Genomic DNA, 22,330 nt, shown 5'->3' with positions numbered 1-22,330 from the left:
AAATTCACATAACAGTAGAAAAAAATCCTCACATTCACCATGCTGAAGTGTATTAAAAAATACATCAAAGTAGTTGAGTATGTTTTTCACAACTTAAGAAAGGCTGTTTTCCTGATGTGCTGGATTTATCTCACTGTGAATTACAAGTGTATAAAAGCGAAGTCACCCCATTTCTAGAATAAGGTAACTTAGTTTGGAAGGTAACACATCTCCTGCATACACATACCTGAACCAAAATCATAGTAAATTTCCAAGCATTTCCATATTTTCGGTTTCCAAGTTTAAAATTGAAACAGTTTACACAGGAGTGGAGTTGAAATTAACAAAACTAAGAAATCCAATGGAGTTTAGATCAAAATTACAAACTTAGATTTTCCTTTCCAAAGAGGTACTACCAGACCCATTCCTGTACTATGCCAGAAAATACACTGCTGCCATCTGTCACTGACTGTGAATGTCCTTCCCAGTGAAATGGATTAGTAAGACCCAAGTCTCCACATTAGGCTTCCCATTTTCTTGACCCAGCCTGTAAAAGTAGGAGATGGAAGAGGAAATATTAGTTTCTGAATGTCGATTTTGTCAAAGGAGATGATTTATCAAAGGCTAAATTCTCAGCAGCATTTAAAGATGAACACAGGCTTTGGTGGCATGTGACCACTGAGCAGCACCAGTGGCACTCAGGCAGGGGAAGAATGGGCCATGGAGTATATCACTATCTTAAAGCCACCCCTCCTGCCCTGTGCCTGTACTGTACTTCCCTGGCCTCTGTCTCTCCCAGCTGCTGTGGGAGCATCATCCACGGAGATGGAGTGAGAAGAGTCCAGTCATGGCTGGAAGGGGCTGGTTTTCAAAGCAAGACCTAATTTTCCTTTGGTTGCTGCTGCAGCTGCAGAAGTAAGTGTGCACAGACCAAGGGCTTTGAGAGGAGGATGCCTAATCCATGCAGGAGACATTTGCATTGGCACACAGTACAGTTGTGGCACATCCCCCTGACACAGAGGCTGAGGACTCCTCAACACCCAGTACATCAAGTCTTGCCCTGAGGCTCCCCTTTGCCTCTAGTGCCATAGGTGCAACACAGCTTTATTTTGACTCCAGTCTTTCTGGTGCCGAGTACAGCTTTAAACCTTTTGCTCCTGGCTTTACAGCTACAACATCCTGCCTAAAATCTGGAGTTCTGAATGAATTTGAAAGAAAGGCTCTTGGGACCCAGCTCTGCTCCGCCATGCTGGTATGCTCCTAGTGCAATTAAAAGTGGTTACAAAAGGAAGCCACTCATCCAGGACTACTGTATCAGCAACACTCCCCAGGGCACTGCGCTCCAGGCAGACATGTTCCCTAGTACAGCCCATGGTCTGGGTCTTTTGCAAAAGCAGTGTTTGCACTTTTTGTCACTCCACACCCCAGTGCAGAGGAGGCTTGAAGGCACTGTGGCCAAACTGACTGTGTGCACTCAGTGCTCACAAGCTGCATGCCTGTTGTCAGTTTCAAAGTCTCCTGAAATGCAATGAAAAGACAAGGCGTTAGAGAAGAGATATTGCTTTATTTGTGCTCAGAGTGAAAGGTGGATAATAGCACTATCTACATCCATAAACCAAATGTTCTCAATACTCACCTATCTAAGATATAAGGCACGCCTATCCATTGCATATTCACAAGATTACTGCATTTACAAGGTTACACCAACATATCTGAATCTTCTGTGCTTGCTTGTGGGTCTTCAGTGTTCTCTGGTGGTCATTTAGGGAGGTGTCCCCCTCCTCACTTTGTCCATGTGTGGGCACAGGTTGTCTAAAACACCCAGCCTCCACCTACTTTCTACTGATTGATCACTGATTACTGTAGAGAACGTTACTCTTACTATAGAAGCCTTGTAGTTAGGAAGGATATTTATCATAGATAAGCAATACATCTGGAAGCTTAATTAGACAAAAGAGTGGATCTTCAAGGACATCACTCTAATTATCTTGTGTAGAATTTCATCTGGAAATGATAAGCAGCATAAACAGCAAATAAACGATTTTCAGATTTGGTGCCCACTGCAGGTGCTTTCTGTGGTGAGTGATCTCATTGCATATATGCTGAAAAGATCAAGGTAGTGTAATGGGATTTGGACAACATGCATTTTAATTCCTAGCTTTCTTAATGAAAGCTTTTGTTAACCTATGTCTAATTGATCTTTCTTCATCATTTCACTAGGTAGAAAACTAGAGAAAAACAGTGGTTTTACTTGCCTGCCTTTCTCCTTATCTTTCCTTACACTTATCTTTCCTGCCTCATCTACCTGCACTGTTAGATACTCTGCCACAAAGATTCTCTTTCACTGCATGTCTCTCATGCCACCTAATAATGAAGTCTCACACTAATGTTAGTCATTTGTGGCCACTTTCAGCTACCACAGTGGAGCAGTATTGCTGACAGGAGGCCTGACTGTGCTGCAGACCTGACTTATTTTATTGATGCATTCACCTATTCTTGGCACAAGGCATTCAGCCAACTTGTGGTTTGGTTCCTCTCTTTCCATGCCAAAAATTGATAACAGGAAGCGTTCTCTACAATTTACTCAGCCTTAATGAACATGGAGATCATGTGTGCCTGTGCCACCTAGTGTCACAGTGACGTGATTTAACAGAGACCCAGACAGGTAGCAGCAGATGGGCCTCACTGAGGCCAACAGGTACTTGCTGACCAGACAGTTGAATGTGACTCAGCGTTGTGCCCTGGCAATTGTACCCAGGGGTACATCAGGCCCAGCACTGCCATCGCGTGTGGGAAAGGGTTGTCCCCTCTATTCTATAGGTTTGGGTGCCACAATATAAGGGTATAGAACTATTAGAGACTGTCAAAAAGAGGATGACAAAGATGGGGAAGGGTCTGGAGGGCAAGGTGTGCGAGGAGCAGCTGAGGTCCCTGGGTTTGTTCAGCCCAGAGCAACAGGGCCCGAGGGAACAGCATGGAGCTGTGTCAGGAGAGGGCAGCTGGGGGTTAGGAAAGGTTCCACACCTGAGGGCGGTGGGCATGGAATGTGCTGCACAGGGCAGCCCCAACATCCAAGAGTTCAAGGAGCATCTGGACAGTGCTCTCAGACATTGGGTTTGAAATTTGTGTAGTGCTGGTGTGGAGCCAGGAGATGGACTTGGTGATTGCTGTGGGTCTCTTCCAACTTGGGATATTCTATGATTCTATGATATCTTCATTTAACATCATTAATATATTTTATTGCCATTACACTCAGCTGAACACAACAATGGTGATATGGATTTTGAGAATATTGTAACATAGCAATTCAGCAATTGAAAGCATTCAAAAATGTGACCATACACATCTTTCAAGTTGAAACTATACTCTTGCTGTGATACTTCATTAGCTTCTCAGGAGTCTGTTGTGATGTTACTACTCAGCGTTCAGCCAGTATTTCCTTAGGCAAAACTAGCTGCAAAGTCACACGACAGGAATATTGTATGAGTAAGGTTTAATTAAGAAGTACAAGATTTAGCCTGTTATCTGTAAATATACATGTGCCTTTTCTGATTTATTTTTTTAAATCTCATTCACAGTCAGAGAAACACATTTATACGTGGAGTTTCGGAAGCCTGCAAAGTGTGAGTGGAGAGACATTACTTACATGCCTGTGACTCGTGTACTGTTTTAGACCTAGGTCTAAAAGGTAGGTGTAGCGTTACAGATTTGAAAACCATAGATACGGATGGCACAGCCAGAAATGCTACCTACTTCCAATGGGGGATTGGAACAAGATGATCTTTAGGATCCCTTCCAACCCCTATCATTCTGATTCCTGAACGTTGCTCTTAGCTCCAACATTTCCTTTGCCATCTCATTTCCCAGAGCCTGATTACATCCAGTAGTCTTTGCTACATTGTGCCCTTTCACATTTGCAATAGAAGAACAGCTTTTACTGATCATGCCTGAACATCAGCCTGTGCATCCTTTATTGTGTGCACATATGAAGACATTAAGCAAAACAAACTGCTGACCAGAGGACTTCAGGAAGAAATTACATCAACCTTCCTAGATATAGGGCTGACTGTGCTTGTGCCTTTTACCCTCATCCCAGAGCAGACTGTACTGAGCTTAGTTGGAGGCAGGTGGAAAAATGAGGATTGTGAATCTAAGGCAGAGTTTTCCTAACAGTATTACATGGGAAGGATAATGACACTAATTTAACACAACTGTTGCACTGACTTAGCAGAAGTTCGTAAGTCTGAAATCCATATAGCAAGTTTACAAAACTCTTTTGTAATGTGCTGTGCTTTCTGAGTCACACCATTGCTTTTGCTCTGCAGACACTACCTGTGAGCTGAGGTTTATTACTGAGCCGCAGGTGACTAACGCCTGATTGCTTATGACTGTCAGGAGTTATTAAGAGCTGGTTCTGTGAATAAAAGCATCCAGTGCTTGGATTATGCAAAAGACAGTGCTGCTGAAAGCAAGCAAATGGTGTGAGACAGCAGAGATGTAAGAAAAAAATGTCTTTGTGTCCCAAACGTGAGGCACGAGGAAAAAACTGAGATTTATTCAAAACCCTGTAAACGACCACTTAACATGTTACAGAAATGATCACGCAGTCGCAGGGACTGGAAGGGACACCTGGAGAGCATTCAACCCAGCCCACCGCTACTGCAGGCTCTCCACAGCAGGAAAACATCAGACCTCAACGCGGCTCAGCCCTGTCCCCTACGTCACTGCTGGGCCGGACACCACCTCCACACCCTCAGACCCACTGCAGCCCGCCAGCCCACCAACTTCCGCTTCCGGCGCCCCGCCCACATGCGCACACCCCTCGGATAGGGCGGGGCGGGGCGCGGCGTGCTGACGTCAGATGACGCGCGCGGGGCGCTGCCCGGAAGCGGAAGCTGTCCGGCCGGTGCTGAGGTGCGGAAGCGGCTGACGGAGGCCGGCGTTTCGGTTCGGTGGGCGGCGGTGGCGGGAAGGGCAGTTCCGGCCAGCCGCGGTCAGTCTCGTCTCGTGTCCTTCCCCTTCCCGGCGCCCCGCCATGTCGGGCAACCTGCAGGTACAGCGGGTCCTGTTGAACCCGAGAGGGCGGGCTCGGCGGGGTGGGGCGCCGGGCTGGGCCTGGGGGCAGAAGCGCCGACGCCGACGGTGGCGGGGCGTCAAGGAGGCCCGAGAGGGGGCTCGGAAACGCCGGAGGACCCCGGGTAGTCCCCTGCACGGCTGGGGCCAGAAGGTCCGGTGGCCTCTGGGGCAAGACTGCGGCCTGCTATGAGTTGGAGACATACTTTGGACTGGGGTTCTGCTGAGAGCACTGCTCTCAGAAATGCTTGTCTGCTCTCTATTCCTTTTTTTTAATTTATTTTAGCCTTCGGTTGTGGGAGTGTAACTGCTTTGTTGTCGGTTCAAAATAAATCGAGGAATGATCTGTGCAAAAAGTAGTTTTAAACCTGTTTGAACTGTGTTTAAGGCTGTGTAGTGCTTATACTGACCAAGCTGTGAGAGATCTCACTGTGGCCTTCCAGTAGTTGATGGGAATTATAAACAGGAGGGGAACTGACTTCTTGCATGGTCTGATAGAGATAAGGCAAAGGGTTTTAAACCAGAAGAGGGGAAATTTAAGTTAGATGTTAGGAATAACTCCTTACTCAGAGGGTTGCTAGGCTCTGGCACAAGCTGTCCAGAGAAGCTGAGGTGCCCCATCCCTGGAGGTACTCGAGGCCGGGTTGAATGGGGCCCTGGGCAGCCTGAGCTGGTGGGGAGCAGCTCTGCCCATGAAAGGGGGATTGGAACTGGGTGGACTTTATGGTCCCTTCCAACCTGAGCTCTTCTGTGAAATTGCAGGGCTCAGAGTAAGCAGGAGAGCAAAGCCAATGTTCATCCTGAGGGTGGTGTTCATCCAGCTATCAAACTATAGCCCCGTAGGTATAGCTTGTGCCTCATTTATGGTTACAGCTATGCCTTATTTCATACAACTTTTATATAAATTATTTCCTGTTTGATACTCGTGTTTTTCATCGCAGTAGCAGGCTAAGAGCCTTCCTGATGTAATCAAGTACCAGAGCTGAGAGTCTAATACCCAAGTGAGAGTCTAATACCCAAGTGATGGTTTTCTAGGTTTTTGTTTAAAAAAAGAAACACCACAAACAGCCAGTACGTGATGTAGGCCTTTGTTTTTGTATTTCAGAGGAGCAAGACTCTAAGATGCCCTGTTAGGAGACTTACCATTGAACAGAGGCAGTCTTTACCATTTAGAGCACGGAACCATAGCATCATAAAATATCCTGGGTTAGAAGTGTTACACAAGAATTAGCAAGTCCAACTCTTATTTGTTGTTTGGATATAGTGTCGCTTGTATCATAGCTCTGCTTTTGTTGTACTGCATCCAGGAATCATTGGACTGTTCTTGTGGTAATTAAATCACCAAAGTAACAGAAATTATTGTTTGGAATTTATTTTTGTTGTGCTGAATTTGAATGGTTTGTAGAGGGCAGCACGAGGTCAGCAGTGAGGAAAGACTAAGTTCTGTTTCAAAGAAACAGATGTTTGTTCTGTTTTCAACACTTGTCACAAAGGATCCATAGTCTTGCTTGTCAGGTGATTGTTTTGAAATAAATTATTCTTAATTTCAGATGGATCCAGTGAGATGATCTTTACTTCCAAAAAGGCAAGACAAAACAATAGAAGGAGAAGTTTTGCTCCTCTTTCTCTGGTGGCTTCAGTTTATCAGCTTGGTTTTGACTGAGACACATCAGTGTCAGGTTGCTGTTGAGAGCACGTGCACAGCAGTGTCTAGTGAAAACCCTGTGATGAGGTTGAACATCTTCACCTTGCTGCCTGATGTTAGCACAGTCGTCATGAGCATGCTGTCTGTGCCTTGGGAAATGAACTGGCAGAGGTAGAAAAATGCATATGGGGCCGTAGAAGTTCTAGGAAGCATTAGTCAACTCTGGCTTTTCTAAGCATAGGTGCCTTGGTCATTTGAATTGTCAGTTTTAATTGTCCTGCAGAAGTACGGATGTTCCAAGGAATGAAATGTAATAATAAGCACTCAAAAGCAAAGGAATAACAGTAATATCAATAAATCCACAGGCCAGTGTGGTGTCTTAGATTACAACCAGATGTATTTGAAATTAGCTCAGCAAACAAATAAAAATCCACCTCTAAATTGTCCTTAAGTTCTGTGATAATTTAGGTACATTTCCTGTCCATTGGGCTCCCTCCATAAGCACACTGGAGAGATGGTTAGAATTTCTCACTTGGATATCAAGTACCTAAAGCCTTCAAGAGAAGCTTACCAAATAATGAGTCTTTGAAACTAACTCCTGGCGTTGGGTCAGAAGGGAAAGGGTGCTGGTTTCATTGCTTTGTAATCATTTTCTTCCAGTAGCGACTTTGAAGCCAATAGGATTTGATGAAGACAGCTGACAACAAGTCTTCAATAACATCAACTGTTTTGGGTAAACATTAAAGAGCAGAAAAGCTGGCCACCGAAAGGGGGTCAGAGCAGCAGCTTAAAATCTCTTTGATCACACGAAACACTCACACAGCACTCATTTGAATTATTTACCTGTGTTACAGAAAGCGATAGACCTTGCTAGTAAGGCAGCACAAGAAGATAAAGCAGGAAACTATGAGGAAGCCTTCCGTTTGTACCAGCATGCTGTGCAGTATTTTATCCACGTCGTTAAATGTAAGTGTGATGCACTGGGTAATGAAGCCAGGTTTTGTATTGCCTGCAGTAGTCTCCTCTATCGACATCTGTGTTTGACTTCTGACTGTCAGTTGACACTTGCTCTCTGTAGCTTGGCTGAGGTGGTATATTATGCAACTTTTGTCCTCACTATATAGCATGCCTGCTCCCTTCTTGTAAGAACTCTTAGTAGCATCCACAGGTTGTTTTTTGCTCATTAACTCATGCCTTTTGCTTTCATATGCTTTTTCTACTGGTGTTTTTTACTAATTTATGTCACTCACACTAATCTTGGCCAGCACAGTGTATCAGGTGGACTTGTATTCTCTTGTCTTTCTTCAGTTTTCGTTCCCTCGTAATTATTTTATGCCTTTGTTTTCACATTTCTCTGTGCCTTTTGCCTCGTGTCCAGTGTTTGTATGCAAATAATGCATTTCCTTAATGTAGGTAACAGGCCTAATTTGAGTGGGTTAGGGTTGCTAGCCTGACATGAGCACTCACAGAACTCCTATGACTTGGAAAATAAGACAAAAGCCACTTTTTCCTTTACAGTTACTTTGGATTGATAAACACAAGTTATATTGTCCATTTATTTCTTTTGGATTTTGTCAGAGTACAAATTCCTGTGCTTTTAACAGTACTGAGGTACTTTTGGGAACTTAGCACATGAGCTTCATATTTTTGAGCTTGGTTGCTGATTTGAAATACTGCAGTAGTGACTAACAGAACTGTGGCTGTCAAACCACTCCTCATTTTTTCAGATGTTTAAGACACTGTATAGCAATTTGAGAGACTGAGAGAAAAAGCTGCCAGTGCCATTATCCTTACTCCTGTTCAGTCAAGTTTTTAAGGCAAAGCAATGTTCAGGTGTATATTTGATTTGTAAGTGATTATTTACCATTGATTTGTAGGCGTTAACTTCTTTCCTGTCACTTCTTTCTGTGGCATAGAGGAAAAAATAAGTAAATGAAACATTAGGTTATGTGGTAAGCCCTGAGAGAAGTATCTTGATAAGACATAAAGATGTTTTCTGAATGACGCACGTGTATTTTGCTGTTAACAAAACATTGTTTCTCTTCAAACTCTTAGATGAAGCACAGGGTGATAAAGCAAAACAGAGCATTAGAGTGAAGTGTGCAGAGTACTTGGACAGAGCAGAAAAACTGAAAGAATATCTGAAAAAGAAAGAGAAAACTGCACCAAAGCCAGTTAAAGAGTCTGGTCCTTCTGATGGAAAAGGGTATGTTTTGGGAGAAGGTAAAGCAAAATACTTCCTGAACTCAGCTTATTCTAAGATTCAGCTTTTCAGAGATCTCTTCAAATAGTGTTTTTCAAGTGCTTTGCTTCAGGTAACTGCTAATGCTGAAGTACAGTGGGCTTAAAAAGGAAAAATAATGTAAGTTAACATCATAGGCTTTTTTGTGCTTGTTTGGTATGTCTTTGAATGCTCCCATAGGAAAATTCACTGAAGAATGAAAGCTGTTTCACACTAATACTTGCTTTTTGGGTTCAATGGCACTGAGCCTAGTGACACAATTCTTCTGCATGTGAATACTTAATAACCAGAAAATAAATTCAGATTTGGTGATGCTTACTGTGGTCTAAGTTTTATTTGGCTCACATTTGGTAAGAGGTAACAAGGTTCTGTCATAGGCTGATGTTCTGATGGTCTGAATCGCTCCTGCCTATCCACTGCCTTCCTTTTATTAGATCTGTTTTTCATTTTGCACATCTGAGAGCTGAATCAGCCCACCTGAACAAGCAGATCCTCTTTTGTATTTGCTAAGGTAAAAGAAGTGTTTCACAGTGGTGTCTCTGAGTGAGACTGCCCTTTTTGGTAGTCCTGAACAGCTAGAACTGCTCAGTTGTCTCTTGAAACTTCACCCGATTTGCAGTGTCTTTCATTGGCTGCTCATTTCATGAACTGTTTTTTGAGCTGTTCTGCTGGTTTGTAGTAGAAGGAAGCATGAGGCTACGTGTCTCCATTCTATTTCTTCCTTACCTCATATACTTTTTTCTACTCTTAACTTCCTTTACTTTGACAAGACCAGAGAGTTTCATAGTACTAAATGCAATTGGCCAAGTCCAGTTGCAATTCTGGACAAGGAGTAAGTGCCAGCATCCACAGTGAAACCATTTTGCTGCTTCCATCTTGCTTTTGTTTCCTAGAAGCTGTGTCAACACACGTAGAAGTGAGTTGAGAGGAAGGGCTCAGGTCTGCAAGGAAGTTGAAATGGTTGGGGAGGGGGAATTAGTGTAGAAAAACAAGACTACAGTGATGTAAACTTGTAGAGAGCTGAAAGAATCTAAAATGGTAAAGTTTTTCATTCCTTAGAGCAATGTCTTTTCTACTTGCTTTCTGATTTGTAACCTAGGACAGCGTCTCTCTGTGTATTTCAACGTTTTATTTCTTGTTTCCATATCAGGAATGACAGTGATGGGGAAGGAGAGTCAGAGGATCCTGAGAAAAAGAAACTACAGAATCAACTTCAAGGTAACTTCGAAGCCTCTATTTATTTAAATGGAGGTGACTTTGGTCAAGTGAATTTCTAGTTGTTTGGTTTTGTTGTTGGTTTGGGGTTTTTTGCCAGTTAACTTCTTAACTTTAAGTGGTTCAACTAGTATATAATCTTCACATCCAGAAGTACAGTCTTAATGACAATATGGGTTTGCATGCCATGAAATTCCGTGGTGAATATGTTGAAATTGTATTATTTATCAAGAAAACATTTTCCAAAGGGAATAGTGGCAGGATCCCAGATAGCTATTTTGTTAGACTGTGCCAGTTTTACTCTTAGGTGCATTGCCATATTATTGCCCAGAGGCCAGAGTGACAGATGCCATCCAAGTATGCGGAATAGACAGGACCATTTTCACAGAAAGGCTCGAACTCAAGTTGATAAGGTGGGAAGATGGATTCTTGTTTGTTCACAGCAACAGGCAGGGTTTCCTCATGTTGCTGTGATGAGGGGTGTTACTCAGTTGAGTAACATAGTTGTTTCTGTTTTTGAAATAATGTGCTGTACCCATTCAGTGATGCAATATATAGCAGCTAGCAGTAGTTTTTTACCCAGTAAAGAAGTGGCTTAGCTTGGTATTCATTACTCCTTAATGGTAAGGAATTGGTGAAAGCTTCCCTGCCAGGTGATGCGTATTGATATGAAGAAACTTCATTCTCCTTCTTATTTGCAGTATAACAGAGATCAAATGCATTTGTTTGATCTCTCAGTTTCTGTCATTACAGGAGCTGCTGTACACATTTGTAAACTGTGCCATACTTCTGCTTCTCTACACATTTACTCAATTCTGTGTTTGGTCCTATGGGACAATTTCCTATATTGTAAAATCATTAAGCATTGGACTCTTAGCCTGTGCTTCACTATAACCATTTTGTTTCTTCCAAAATTAATCTGACCTTCAGTTCATCAACAGTGTATTGCACCCGGCGCTTCTTGAAGTGTTTCCTATGAACTATAAGGTTCTTGCTTATTCATTCTCTTGCTTTCAGCATCTGAGATGTGAGATCTTTGGTGTTTTTAAACTTAACATAGGAGTCTCCTATTCAGTGTACGTTCTGGGCAGCCTTCACTCAATTTTACTTCCTGGGACAGCTATAGATATGCCCTGTATTCAGTTTTACTGCCTTGTTACTCTTAGCTGACTTGGTCTTAAGGAACCTTCCACACCTATGGTTATTTATCAGCATTTTGATTATAACAGCAACTTGACTCACTGTGGGAGTAGTGGCCACTAAAATTCAAACTGTAACATAGTTGTGGGTTTATTGTCATGCACTCTCAGATCTTTAAAGGCCTTTTGCACTCTGTTGCTTAGTCTTCCAGCTGATGGGAGGTGCTGGTGATGGCGCTGGCTGTAGGGCTGTCCTCCCGTCCTCCAGCAGCGTGGCTGTCCCGGTGGTCCAGCTCGTGGCGGATCGTGGGGCCGTACAGGGCTGCTGCGGTGCCGATGAGCCTTCTTACGAAGGGCACCACATCGCCATTCGTGATTGGCTGCAGCTCCCGCAGCAAGGCCTCCTCGTCCAGTCCATGCTCGCACAGGAAGTTCATGGTGGACCAAATCCCCAGTTCCACTTCCCACCAGTCATCACTGGACTGCTGCTGGATCTCCTCCTGCAGCCATTGGAGCAGGGGTTCGAGGTCTTCCTAATGTTCTCTGAAAAATGCAGCCCAGACCTCGGCTGGAAAGTTGTGCTCAGGTGGGATGAGCACCAGCTCTGCAGGCCCCTGCTCCTCCTGCAGGCCTTGATCTTGACCTGAGTGCGCTGCGGGCTGCGGGACAGCACACTCGAGGAAGTCATCATCCGACCTCACCGAGTATCGGATGGTTGTTACTTCGTGCCCGCATACGGCACAACTCGGCTTCTTGTAGGCCCACCAGATGGCACAGCCGTAGCACAGCTGGTGTTGGCAGGGGGTCACGTAGGTGACATCCTCCCGAATTTGCCCGCAGATGGGGCAGACCCATTCGGATGCCACGTCCATGGCCCCGGGCTGTGCGGTGGGCTGGGGAGAGCTGAGGTCGGGAAGCTGCTCCCCTCGCTGGTGCTGCAGCAAGCAGAAGGTGTTACGAACTGCAAAAGAGAGAGAGAGCCCGCGGTCACTCGCTGCCCCGGTCCCTCAGCAGTAAACCCTCCTGGTCCCTGTTCCCCACCAGCTGCTGCAGGGGCCGTGATGTCCTGCACCACTCACCTCTGCCGCTACAAGCGCACCCTGTGCGGCCCCAGCTGCCCGAGGCAGGCAGGGCTGGGGGAAACGCTGCTGATACTGTGGGACGAGCACCAAGAACTGGTGCCAGCAGCCCCACAGCTCAACACAACCAACTCGCTCAGTGCTCCAAGTCTCGCAGCTATGCTCAACTGGAGTCCAGGCACGAGTGCACGCTGGCCTCTGCCAGAGCCCAAATCTATACAGGGAGGGCTAGCGAGGTCATAGTCATCTCCATTGCTGACACCACCACCCCTTGGTTGGTGACCTCACCAGCCATTGCTGTGTGTGTTGGGGCCCCAGCCAGAGCCTCCATCATTCTGTGTTTTTGTTGTTTTTTTTTGTAATGGCGATAAATTTGGGGAAATAAAAATTGCATGTATTTACTCTCTCTGCAATAATCCATCTTTTGTGAACTGTTCACATTTTCTGCAACTTAGATCCTTCTTTGCCTCTTCTGGTTTTGATGCAAAACAAATTGATGTTGGTCTCTACTCCAGGCTTCCTTTTAATTCTGAGTGATCGCAGCAGGTTTCTTTTGTGCTTTCCTGTGCTATGTACTCTAGGGAGTGTGCTTCGTCATGGTGTACATCTTGTTGATCTCCTTTTAGGAGGTGTGCTCTTCCGTAACTGCTGTTGGTATGTTTGCTGATCAGTTACAGAGTAGCTTTGCACATTGCAAAACTTCTAACAACTCTCTGCTTATTGATGGTTTATTGGAGTAAAAGAAAAAAAAGTGCCGAATCTCTGTAGAAATGCCATCTGTTTGCCTAGCGTTGTTTGATGTTTAAATCTGTGTGGAAATGGCTTGTTTTTATTTTATGCAAACATATGTGTAGGTTTCTTTTTTCAGATGTATGGTCTCAAGCAGTGGAAGAACATGCCTCACTGATTTATACAATCTTTTCTTATAGGTGCCATTGTTATGGAGCGACCAAATGTAAAGTGGAGTGATGTTGCTGGCCTTGAAGGTGCCAAAGAAGCACTTAAAGAGGCAGTGATCTTGCCCATTAAATTTCCACACTTGTTCACAGGTCAGTATTACAGCATTTATTTCCTATTCTAAATACCATGTTGAAGAGAGTAGTGTGAGCAGGGTCTGAGAAGAGCATTATGCTGATACATCAGTGGCTCAAGCTGAGCTGTTAATCATCTGTCTGACAGATGTTTCTCAGGTACACACAGGAAACTTAGTAAAATAGGGAGGCTTCATGAGGAAGATAGACTTACTCTTGATACAGTGTTTTGATGATTGCTGATTCCTTTCTTGCAGGAAAGAGAACACCCTGGAGAGGGATTCTTCTATTTGGACCACCGGGAACAGGGAAGTCTTATCTAGCAAAAGCTGTTGCAACAGAAGCAAACAATTCCACTTTCTTTTCAGTATCCTCTTCTGACCTGGTCTCAAAGTGGTTAGGAGAGAGTGAAAAGTAAGTTGGAGTTTCCAGAATTCCAGGAAAATATCATCAAGAGGAAATTAAATTTTCAGATCTAGATAGGATACTCTAAAGAAATTAAATTTGAAGTAAAGTTATGTGTCTTGTTAAAGTAAACCTTAGATTTTTCTGTGCTTCAGAGCAGTGTTAGATGAAGGTACCATTATGCACTGTACGTTGTGCTGCAGCAGCTGGACTGCTCTTCAGTACTCAAGACTGTTTTTTATAACTAGTTCAGACAAAAGTATCGGGAGCACGATGGTGATCAATGCCCTTCTGAACCCAGCTGTGATTGTACAATGAAGTGGTCTGAAGTGTTGGGATACTTTGATTCTTGTCCCTTTCTGGTTCTGTTGCAGTAGCCCTGTATATAACACATGATGTTTCCTTCTCTGTGTGAAGGGCTTTTTTTTTTTTTCTACTTTCTGTTTTCAGACAAAATCTTGAAGACAGAAAAGATAGGCATATGTGGGTTGGAAATGGTGACCACTCACTCATTCATTCTGCATGTTTGTTACAATGCAACATGTTAATAAGACCAGGAAGCCTAAAGTTACCTTATTCTGTGGTATCTCACTCAGCTCTCAGCATAATGCAGAGTTATTGGAGCTGAAAGGGTGCTGTATCTTTGAGTAGCTTTGTTAATGTCTTATGTGGGATTCATTTTATTTTTTAGTTTTAGTTTTTTCTTAACAAAATCACTGCATCGTAATCCAAAGTTCCGTGTTCTTGCTGGTTTGCACACTAAGATAACTGCAGCTGTTTCCTTTTTTAAGATTAGTGAAAAACCTGTTCCAGCTTGCCAGAGAAAACAAGCCCTCTATTATCTTCATTGATGAGATAGATTCACTGTGTGGGTCAAGAAGTGAAAATGAAAGTGAGGCTGCTAGACGGATTAAAACAGAATTTTTAGTCCAGATGCAAGGTAAGTTGAATAGTTTTCAGAATCAAAGGAGTTCAGCTATGCATGAAATACATAGCTTACATGTGAAAAAATCTGCAGCTTTACTCCATTACATTTTGTAAATGTTCTAAAATATCAGGCAGTCTCTGTTTATTTTCTAAATGGTGAAATTATTTCTTGGTATAGGGGTTGGTGTTGATAATGAGGGAATATTGGTCTTGGGAGCAACAAACATACCCTGGGTTTTGGATTCTGCTATCAGGAGAAGGTATGTTGGCCTATGATTGATGTATTTGTGCTTATGGTCAGAAATTTACAACTGTTGTGAGGGTTCATTGTGAGGCTGTTGGAGCAAGTGATTTACTTGATCCTTGCAGACATGGCTCATGAGGTGGACTGAGTCAAATCTCCCCTTCATTTAAGAAGTGGATTGTTCACTCTTACGTTTGTCCTGTAATTAATGTGATTTCTTAGTCAGCTAATTCCATTTGACTGAGCAAAGAATTTCTGCTTCTTTGCTGACTGGTTTCCTGGTGAGTATGGGGGGCCAGGTACAACATAAGCAGGTCAGAAGGGTAAGAGAGGGCAGAGCCACCATTTTCAACTGTAGCAAACTGTTGAATAGCTTGAGTAATTTCACAGAATTTTATGTAACACAGAAGCATCATTTTTGCTGTACTGGTCACACAATGTGTGATCTTTCAGTGTGTGTTTCAGCTGCATTTCTGTAATGGGATGATGTTTATATCCTTATCTGATGAGCTGGATCTTCCAGCTGCAGAGCAGCAAAGGGCAAATGCAGTCATGTGCCAGATGTGATTACGTTGTGGTGAAAATACAACCTTTAGAATGGTAATTTTTGTAGGTTAAAGAAACCTTGCTTTTTGGTGGCAATGTCATTTTATCTATATACTTAATTCAACTTGACCATGCTTTGACTGGTGAGTTTAAACCATGTGGCCTCCAGAGGTCGCTTCCATCCTGTGCGAATGTAGTTTCATAGAAAGAATAAGAAGTGAACGTGGTACTCATTCTTTGCAGTGTGAATGAGTATCTCTCGTCCATAAAACTTAAAGGAGCTGGTAGAGCATGGCAATAACAGAATTAAGTTGTCATGGTTTTGGCTCACTTTGTTACATATATGAAGTTAGTGGTGTTCTACAGAACTTGGAGTCGGTCTTACTTCCCTGGTGGGAGGTTGTCCTCTCTTTGAGAACAGGTGCTTCAAAGGAAGCACTGCAATTATTAACCATTCCTACCAACAGCTTTATTGAGAGTAAGACTCCAAATCTGTTTCCAACTACAGCGTTCTCTGTAGAAACTGGTTGCATGAACGTGTTATCAGGCAGCTCTTTGAGTGTGAAAACTGTTCAGATATACTTAAACATTAAAAAACTCCTTTTCCTTCAGTTATTTTCTTTTAAAGCACAAACTTTGCTGGAGTGAACCTACAGTCTGAAGAGACTTTTTGTCATAAAAAGGAAGTAGTTGTTCAATTGTAGCTTATGATAGCTATAGTAGTACTAATGAGAACAGGCTGCAGAATATCGGAGATACATTTTTAAAACATTTATAATACAACCTTAGAAAGAAGCAGTTTCATTTAGGACCGAAGTATGTGCTGATTTGCATAAACTTCTTTCCATTGTGCACCTGCGTGAGCCAGTGTCTGTGGAGCGTTCTGCTTTGATCTTTCTGAAACCAGGTTCGAGAAGCGCATTTATATTCCTTTACCTGAAGACCACGCCAGGGCTGCGATGTTCAAACTGCACCTCGGGTCAACTCCAAATGTCCTAACAGAAGCAGATTATCGGGAGCTTGGGAAGAGAACCGATGGCTATTCTGGTGCAGATATAAGCATCATTGTACGCGACGCGCTGATGCAGCCTGTTAGAAAAGTGCAGTCAGCTACTCACTTTAAAAAAGTAAGTAAAAATCAAACGTTTTTCATATTGCTTCGACTCTGAGAATTAACTTGATCTGAAAACTTCTTGTAAGTAAGCCAAGTTTGGTTTGGGGTAATACCATGTGCTTACAGATGTGTGTACGCTGTTCTTCTTACCTACCAAAGGAGTACTTCTAAGTCCTGCCATAAGTTTCTGGGTATTCGTGCTGTGTAATCCAAGCTCTAATGAATCTTCATCTTTGTTAAAAGCATTCGGTTTGAAGTTCAACTTAAATCAGAGTGTTAGAGTTGTGCTCTTCTTCTATACTAAGTTATGCAGTTGTTTTTCGTGTGTGTGTGTGTGTAAATGTATTCCTTATCTACATGGGAACAGATGAATTACAAGTGCACAGCTGCTTGCTTGGGATGTCCTTCACACTGTAAAATTCTGATTCTTGTAAGATTCCAGTAAAAACATCAAGTCCCCTAATGTTACTTGTGACAGTAGTAAAGATGCAAGATGGCTGAGCAAGGTCTGTCATTGCTGGGGCAGCAAGGAGCATCTTATGGATGCTGCTGTGAAGAGAAAACTGCTTTACGCTTAGTTGCTGTCTAAAAAGGGTGTTGAAACTATATTTAAAAAAAAAAAAGACTTTTTTTTTGCTTATCTAGCAGTTACACCTACATTGTATAAATAGCATGATACTATTTTTCTTGTCTAGTCTTTTCTTGCTATTGTTTTGGTTTTTAGAGATGCAAACTAAAATAATCTCTGCTTACATTTTTACTGCAGACTTTGTTTTTTACAGAAATTCATGTATTTCAGGTGAAAGTGGATTCTTGTTATCTGTAGAGACTTTTGACTCTGTAAAGGGAAGCTTCTAAAGCTTTAATTTTGTTGCTCTTTGTGTCATGCATGCAATTTGTATTGGCAGCATTTCTTGCTCATCAATTATGATGGCTGTTTTTCGTGTTTTCTTTTTTTTTTTTTTTTACTAGTAACTCATCCAGGGCCCTAAACTGAACAGCTAGAGTTAGTGTGAACTGAAGGTGGGCACTTTTCTCCACATAGTTGTAAGGAACACATAAGACACCAAGGGAAAAGAATGCTTAAATACAATATGGTTCAGAATGTAAGAGATCTACTGAAATTCCAGTGCTTGCAGTGAGGAAACATTATCAACTTGTTAAAATATGCCAGCAGTCTGTAACTTTGGTGGTGGGGAGGAATATTTGATAGGTTTTTTGAGGAACTTTTTCCAGTTTAAAATCAGAGAATATTTTGAAACAGTATTTTGAAGCCGTGATGCTGTTGTAAACTGCATTTGCTTAAAAAACAAGCAGCTGTTCTGATATATCAGGGAATTTCTGGATTATTCCTTCCCTTAAGCAGTGATGCCTGAAGTATTTATCCATTGTTGTCTTTAAACGATGATGACATTTCTGGCCAATGGGTTGTCACAGTTCAGCCTTTCATGGACATTTGCAGACATCTGAGGCGTGTCTCAGACTACCACAGAACAATGAAATAATCTCAGTTACCACAGTTTGCAGAGTAGCCAAAGGCAATTCTTACCTCTTTTGCCAAACAAGAAAAAAAAAACCAACAAAAACTACAGTGCTTTGAGTGTTCTGATGCAAGTCTATTCCACGTGTTGTTTGTACTTTAATTGGATGCAGACTTTTATTTTTACAAGGAAAATCTTTGCTTTATTAACTATTTCCATAATAGCAATTTGTCCCAGTTAAATGGAATCATGGGATGGTTTGGGTTGGAAGGGACCTCAAGGCCCAACCAGCTCCAACCCCGTGCCATGGGCAGGGCTGCCAGCACCAGCTCAGCTGCACAAGGCCCCGTCCAACCTGGCCTTGAGCACCTGCAGGACTGGGGCACCACAGCTTCTCTGGACAGCTGTGCCACTGCCTTGCTGCCCTCTGAGTAAGAAGTTTCCTCGTAACATCTCACGTAAATATGTTCTCTTTTAGTTTAAAACTATTACTTGTCCTAATCGTTATCTGCCCCTGTAAAAAAAGTCACTCTGCTTCCTTTTCTAGCACTTCGCTCTGTTTTTTGTAACTCATTGTAAACCATTGCTTGTTGCAGCTGATTGATATTGGGTTGTCCAAGTGAGTTTCTAATGTTATAATCCATGCTTTTCCTTGCCGTGCTTTAAAAGCAGACTGGAACAGCAAATCCAATTCTCTGCTGTTAAAAACAGTTGTTTTTGATATTTGTGTATGTTCTGTGTTCATGGAGATGTGTGATACTTCACTGTCTGATGAAGGATGGTAGAACTACAGCTCCTAGATATGCACTGTGAAAGGATAAGAGGCAGCTGGTGCAGCTATTGAGTTTCTGTCCATCTATCTGGAAAAAAAGGATAGTTTCTGTTCTCCACTAGATGGCCCCATTTTCTATTAAGTGCTGTTTGAGATTGTGTCCAAAAAGGATGCCCGCAACTTTGCAGTACAGTAAGTAAAAGCTTAAAAGGGTGTCCATGGCTGCCTAACTTGAGTGACGCTCAGCAATAACTGCTGAGAATTTTTTAGAAATGCTCACCAGTGGTGAATGGACTCCCAAAGTGAGCTGGGACTAAGAAGAGAGTGGTCTTCTCCAAAGGGTAGTCCTGACACGTTAGCTTTCTACTAACATTCCTACCTTAAAGGCTCATTGGTTCTGATGTGATATGAGGTCAAGTATCTGACTACTGCTGTGTGTTTTCGAGTGAATGATGCCAGCACCTTTACACAATTCCACTTCACTGGGTAAGACTTCTGTATGGGTGAGGCATCTACAGGAAATGCAGGGAATGCTTTTGCTCTAAAGATGTTCAGCTTCAGTTTGTTAATTTATTTATGTTTTTATTTATTAGGTAAAAGGACCATCAGTGTCGAATCCAAATACCATGGTAGATTTGTTCACCCCTTGCTCTCCAGGTGATCCCGAAGCTGAAGAAATGACATGGATGGATGTTCCAGGGGATAAATTACTGGAGCCTAAAGTTTCCATGGTAGGTTGGTTTGTTTTTTTGTGTGTGTGGCATTTCTTGCTTTGCAGGATCCTGAAAATACTGAAGATATTTTGGAGCCAGCATGCAAGGCAGTTGGCTCAGCCCTTTGTTTTCAGACACGCTTGGACATACCAGATGATATTTCAATCCCAACACACAGCACGACAATACAATACGTTTATCAGCTAGCCAGCTCTACATTCCTGATAAGCATTTATTATTTTCTAGTGGCGTGCAGTATAGACAGCGCCTGACCCTTCCTCCCTTCTTTAATTTTTCTTTTATTCATTTAAAACCTTCAGAATTCCTGCCCCATGATATGTTACTTTCTATTGCTCTGTAGCATTATTATTGACACTGAGAAGTGGGAAATTACGTTCAGTGTAAATTAAGAATAATGTGCTGTAGGTAAATGTTGCCCACAAAAGAAATGCAAGCGTAACCAATACAATGTAAAATGCTGGTGGATGTAATGGTAGTTTGGATTATACTTCATCACAGATGATGTAGCCAGCTCTCACTAGCTTTCAGCTGGATTTTTTTTTGTGTTAAAATACTTGCTTTTGTTTAAAGAATGAAACATCATATTTGAGACAAATTGAAATTTATTGCTTAAAAAATGACAAATTGCTGAGCACTTGTTCTGTGTTTTATCCCCAAGCAGCAAAAGATTCTGAATATAAGTGCATAGTTTGAAGGAAACACTTGATGTCAAATCTGTGCTGATGTCCGTTCCTGTGAGCAAACGATTCTGTAATGAATGAAAGGAAGGTGCTGCATAAGGATCACAAACCTCTAAATAGAATGCACTGCTTTGTACCTGTAACCGTCATTTGTTTGAGGAGAGAAATATCCGTGCATATTTGCACACAGAAGGAAGCACAAAAAGATGTGAACAAGTGCAGGCCTGCCTTAAAACTTCTGCCTGTGTAAACGAGGTGGATTTTTCATCAGTCTTTCCTGGAATTAAATACAATTCCTTCAATGCTCTTAATGGAATGTGGGCTCTGATGTACTACGTTGCACAGGGGCTTGTTTCAGAGTCCCAACTCAGTCCTTGTTGTTAAAAAGATTGGACTTCAATTCTTTCTAAGCAGGGTATCTGTTGTGTGATGAGATGAGAAAGTCTAGAAAATCACAGTGTTGACTTTTAACTTAACCTGTGCTTTTATGGTAACATGAGATGTTGAGCATCTCCTCATTTAATTTGCCTTTGGCCAGGACTTATCTTATAACTTTTTTTTAACAAGGTTTCTTAACTGCTGACTTTTAGTTCACACCTCTGTGATTTTTTTTTTCTGAACTCCTCCATTTTCTAGTAGTCAAACGTAAACATAAGAAACTGGCTGAGCTGAAGAAACAGAAGTTACCACTCATGAGCAGTAAATCTTTGCTGGAGATAAGTGATGAAATATTCTGTGTCGGAGAACAATGAAGAATATGTGGGAACACGTGATTGTTTTCCACTTTAAACTGATATCCTTAAAAGTGTATTGAAATGTGTATCTGAAAGATGGGAAGCTCAGTTTGTTACAGTAGGCAGTGGTGAATAACACCTGTTGAATGGATGAATTGTTTTAAAGCTAAACCTCGGATTGTGGCTTAATTCCTGAAAAACTCATTGATTGTCTGTCTTCAGGAAGTTAAAAAGTGGCCTGTGTACAGAAATGTTCAGGCTTAATTGAAGTTTTGTTTAAATAAGAGTTCCTATAGTCAACTTGTTTTAAAAGGCTTTTTAAAGCTTACTTTTCTTCACAGCAGTATTGTTAGCAGTGGTATGTTTTCTGAATGCATGTTTTCTTGCTTTCTCTCCCACAGGCCGATATGCTCAGCTCACTAGCTAGTACAAAGCCAACAGTTAATGAGCAGGACCTGGAGAAGCTAAAGAAATTTACAGAAGACTTTGGTCAGGAAGGCTAAGCCAAAGATGTCTGTGGGTCATTAGAACTTTTACTTCCTTAGTATTCTCATCTTTATCGATGGCACTCCAAATAAATGCCAATAAACTCTCCTTTCTTACTTTGCAGAAGGAATAGAAGATCTGTTTGCAAAGACCCTTATGCTTTTTATATTGTTTCTTCAGATGTCTATTAAATGTCTTCTATTGAAAAACAATACCGAAAATACAATTTTAGCAAAGTGATGTGGCAACTCATTAAGTATTTGTAATTTTTAAATGATCAGTTCAGTTTTAGCTATCAGACCTGGGCACAAGTGAGTTTTGAACTTCTGGTAGGCTCAAGAAGAAACCCTTTTTTGAGGGTGCAAGAGTTCTGATTGGTCAGGTGTTTTTTCAGCAGCAGTCAGCCTATGTGTTAATTACTTCTGTCATTTAGAAAAATGCAACAAGATTGGCTAATTGAGCATACTGTGTGTGTTTGCAGTTGAAGTAAGAAAGAAAACACTGTGAGGAGAAGACTGTACGAGCCAGTGCTTTGTTTAAATACTGATGAACCCGGTATTTGGCTTTTTCTGCTGTGCTGCGTTAAAAATTTTGCCTTAAGCAGCAGGCTTTTGTTTTTAACTCCTTACTAGCTGATACACATCCCACTATGCAACTGAACAAAGGTTCGTTAAATGCAAGTATGTGAAAGATCTCCTGATGGCTGGGTTTTTAAATCTGGTTTTATCAGAGGTTTGGCTACAGTTAGAAAAAAGCATTGAGTGGTACTTGCAAGATTCCGTATGTCAAGGCTAGCGAGGTATG

General features: G+C 42.2%; 1 protein-coding gene across 1 annotated transcript; it reads left to right on the top strand.

Moving 5' to 3' along the window:
• Nucleotides 1-5,014: 5,014 nt before the first annotated feature.
• Nucleotides 5,015-21,543, top strand: VPS4B (vacuolar protein sorting 4 homolog B; the record flags this gene model as incomplete). Its single annotated transcript, XM_079533098.1, has 11 exons — nucleotides 5,015-5,032; nucleotides 7,552-7,663; nucleotides 8,753-8,903; nucleotides 10,090-10,157; nucleotides 13,302-13,421; nucleotides 13,661-13,817; nucleotides 14,600-14,748; nucleotides 14,914-14,995; nucleotides 16,433-16,652; nucleotides 19,486-19,623; nucleotides 21,442-21,543. 11 exons carry the CDS (start codon nucleotides 5,015-5,017, stop codon nucleotides 21,541-21,543), a joined length of 1,317 nt encoding a protein of 438 aa, XP_079389224.1.
• Nucleotides 21,544-22,330: the final 787 nt, after the last annotated feature.

This window comes from Tetrao urogallus (assembly GCF_951394365.1).
Source record: "Tetrao urogallus genome assembly, chromosome: 3".
Taxonomy (NCBI): domain Eukaryota; kingdom Metazoa; phylum Chordata; class Aves; order Galliformes; family Phasianidae; genus Tetrao; species Tetrao urogallus.
Note: the sequence above shows the minus strand (reverse complement) of the source record. Positions and strands in the feature narration are given on the sequence as shown.